At 62.3% G+C, this 2,776-nt stretch overlaps 1 protein-coding gene across 1 annotated transcript in view; it reads left to right on the forward strand.

Annotated features, from left to right (window-relative positions):
• Positions 1–32: 32 nt before the first annotated feature.
• MNEG_15372 (putative S-acyltransferase) overlaps positions 33–2,776 on the forward strand; it is a gene marked incomplete at both ends in the record, with an annotated part of 3,495 nt that continues 751 nt past the window's right edge. The window contains 5 exons of the mRNA XM_014036157.1: positions 33–214; positions 437–546; positions 783–864; positions 2,255–2,261; positions 2,458–2,560. Of these exons, the coding sequence (XP_013891611.1) occupies positions 33–214; positions 437–546; positions 783–864; positions 2,255–2,261; positions 2,458–2,560 (484 nt within the window). The remainder of the gene's footprint in view (positions 215–436; positions 547–782; positions 865–2,254; positions 2,262–2,457; positions 2,561–2,776) is intronic.

Raw genomic sequence — 2,776 nt, forward strand, 5'->3', positions numbered from 1 at the left:
ATTGTCGGCAGCGCCCTTGTCGTCTTTCCACGATGTGCTCACAGGACCACGCCACCTGTGCTTGTGTGCGCTGCCAGGTCGTCAACTGCGTGGGCCTGCTCAATTACAAGTTCTTCCTCCAATTCCTGTTCTACACTTTGCTGGCCTCTTGCCTGGCTATCGCGCTGATGGTCCAGCCTATGGTGGCGTTTGTCACAGGAACAGATTTTACTGGGTGGGTGGGGCTGGGACCCTGAGAGGAGGTGTGCCCGGCGGCTGCTGGGGTGGGGAGGCCGGGGTAGGGTGGTACATCCACGGACTGCTGAGAGCAGTTCCGGGCAATATCTTTCGACATTGAATCGCACGTCATTCTGGACTCAGCTGCAAGCCATCACTCGGCGTCTGTTTTACGCTCCCTCGACTCAATTCCGGCCGTGCTGTGCGCCGTGCAACGCAGCGCCCCGGGGCCGTTCATTGTGGTGGTGATGGACGGCGCCTTCGCCGCGGCGCTGATAGGGTTCCTAGGCATGCACTGGCAGCTGCTGGCGCACGGCTGCACCACCATAGGTGAGCCAGCGCAATTTGGCCCCTTGGAGCCAACTGGGAAGGAGACGGGGCGCGATGCCGGCGACGCTCTTCTTGCGGCCGCAGCGTGGCTGCTCACACCGTAAGCGCGGCTGCTTGCTCTGGCAAGTGCCTCACGTCCCACCCGCCAGCTGTCATCGAGATTGACCGCGCTGCCCCTGGCCCTTTCTCATGACCGTGCGCGCCCCTCCCCTGATCAATACGTTTGCGCTGACCAGAGATGTACGAGAAGGAGCGCGCCAACCCTTGGCCTTACGACCGCGGCTTCCGGCGGAATTTCGAAGACGTCATGGGCCGCAGGTGCGGGGCCCAGGGGCCCGCCGCGCCCCGCCGCGCCCGGCACATGCCTGGGCCTCGCCCCCTCCCTGCGAGCGCCTTGCACAGCTGCTGGGTGGGCCCAAAACCAGCGCTGCCTTGCACACGATGAACCCTCTGTGTTACCGCCTGCTTGCATGTAAACATGCACCACGCTTGGCTGTCCTACCCAAGTCCAGAAACATAGCACAAAACCATGCCCTCCCTGCCTTGCACCTGTGCCCACCACCACTTAATGCTTGTACATGGCCTGGCCTCTGCAGCAAGCTGTCGTGGTTCCTGCCACGCCACACCCCGGACGAGCGGCAGCGGCTCCTGCAGTCGTGCCTCGGGCAGCGGTTGCTGACCAGCGGCAGCGAGGGGGCTGTTTGAATGTTTGGGATGGCCGTATGATTGTGAGCTGTTCATCTGTAGATAGGCTGGGGTCTGTGTGCAGCTTGTTTTCTGGTGATTGCTTTGGTTACTTTCCAATCAACGGTCTGGGGCAGCACTGGACAGGGGGCCCGCAGAAGGGTCTGTTGTGGCTGTGGCTGTCTCTTTTCTGCCTCGCTCATGCCACGTGGTTGCCTGCTGCTGCTTTCCGGGTTGTGCAGCGCCCGGAACTTGTGGGTTGAGCTCGGGCGTGCGGGTTTCAAGGCAGCGCAAGAGGCTTTGGGGAAGCGGGACGGAGCAGCACACCGGTGACATCATGCAGCTGCGACGCGTCAGCTTAGTCACGTGCGTGCAGCCACGCTTCGTGACGAGCGGGTGCCTCAGGCTGCACACTCAGCCGACACGTCAGGCCTCCGGTGAGTGCACATCTCGATTTGAAACCCTCAGCGCATGTGCTTATTGTGGACTGAGGGGAGCCATCTGAGTTGTAGTAGACAAGAGACACTGCTGCCTTGGCACACGCAGTTCTCGGGCGCGGCGCCGCTGCGCCGGCACATGCATCATGTCGACTCGCGAAGAGGCGCCTTTGCTACATGATGCAGATCCGCATGGGCAGCACTACCAGGCAGACATGATTCTGGATGCTGCACACGACGCAGCTGGGGCGATGTCACATGAAGAGCACGGCGGGATCAGCGGCGAGGAGCGCGTCGAGCAGCATGTGCACGTTGCCATCATCGGTGGTGGTTTATCAGGACTCTGCTGCGCCCTTGCCTTGACTGTAGCTGACCCACGGCTGCGCGTTACGGTACGCGAGTTCCGAGATCGATCGCACACTCGCCCATGTCCTTCGGGACTTTCTTTTTACATGATCAGCTGATGATTTATTGCTCGGCCTGCAGGTCCTGGAATGCCGGCCGGCGCCAGGGGATCCGATTGGCGGCGCTCTGCGCCTGCAGGTGCGTGGAGCGTCTTGTGTGACCTCGACTGCATTGCGTTGCAGCATGCAGGTGTGGCGCCGCCAGTCTGGCTGCCTCTGCGGCGCATGCAGGACCACAGTGGCACCTCTTTGCCAGCTGCGCAAACCTCAACTGTCAATCTGCCAGCCGTACCGTACCCAGGGCGGTTTGCACCCTTGCGGGGTCGTCGGCCGGCGTCCTGTCGCACCCCATGCGTATGCACAATGCTGGCAAACCACCACCGCAGCCCAACGCGCTGACTGCGGCAGCAGCGATCTGCCCGCGTCTGCGGGACAGCATCCTGAGCCGCGCCGCCATCGCCGAGCAGATCCTCCTGCATGACACAGACGGTGCGAATGTTTCGAAACCAGGCCACAGCTGATTGGGTCTCGAATGCATATGAGAGGGCAAGCGTGCTGGGTTTGCCAGATTGGAGGACAGGGCGCGGCCTGATGCATCATGACGCGGGAGCGCGGGAGGCTCACAACGCCCTTGTGGGGATGGCCTCATTGGTTGTGGCATCCGCCTCAATCGCCCCATACCGCTACTCACGCCCCCCCCCCCCC

This window comes from Monoraphidium neglectum (genome assembly GCF_000611645.1).
Source record: "Monoraphidium neglectum strain SAG 48.87 unplaced genomic scaffold scaffold05269, whole genome shotgun sequence".
Lineage (NCBI taxonomy): Eukaryota > Viridiplantae > Chlorophyta > Chlorophyceae > Sphaeropleales > Selenastraceae > Monoraphidium > Monoraphidium neglectum.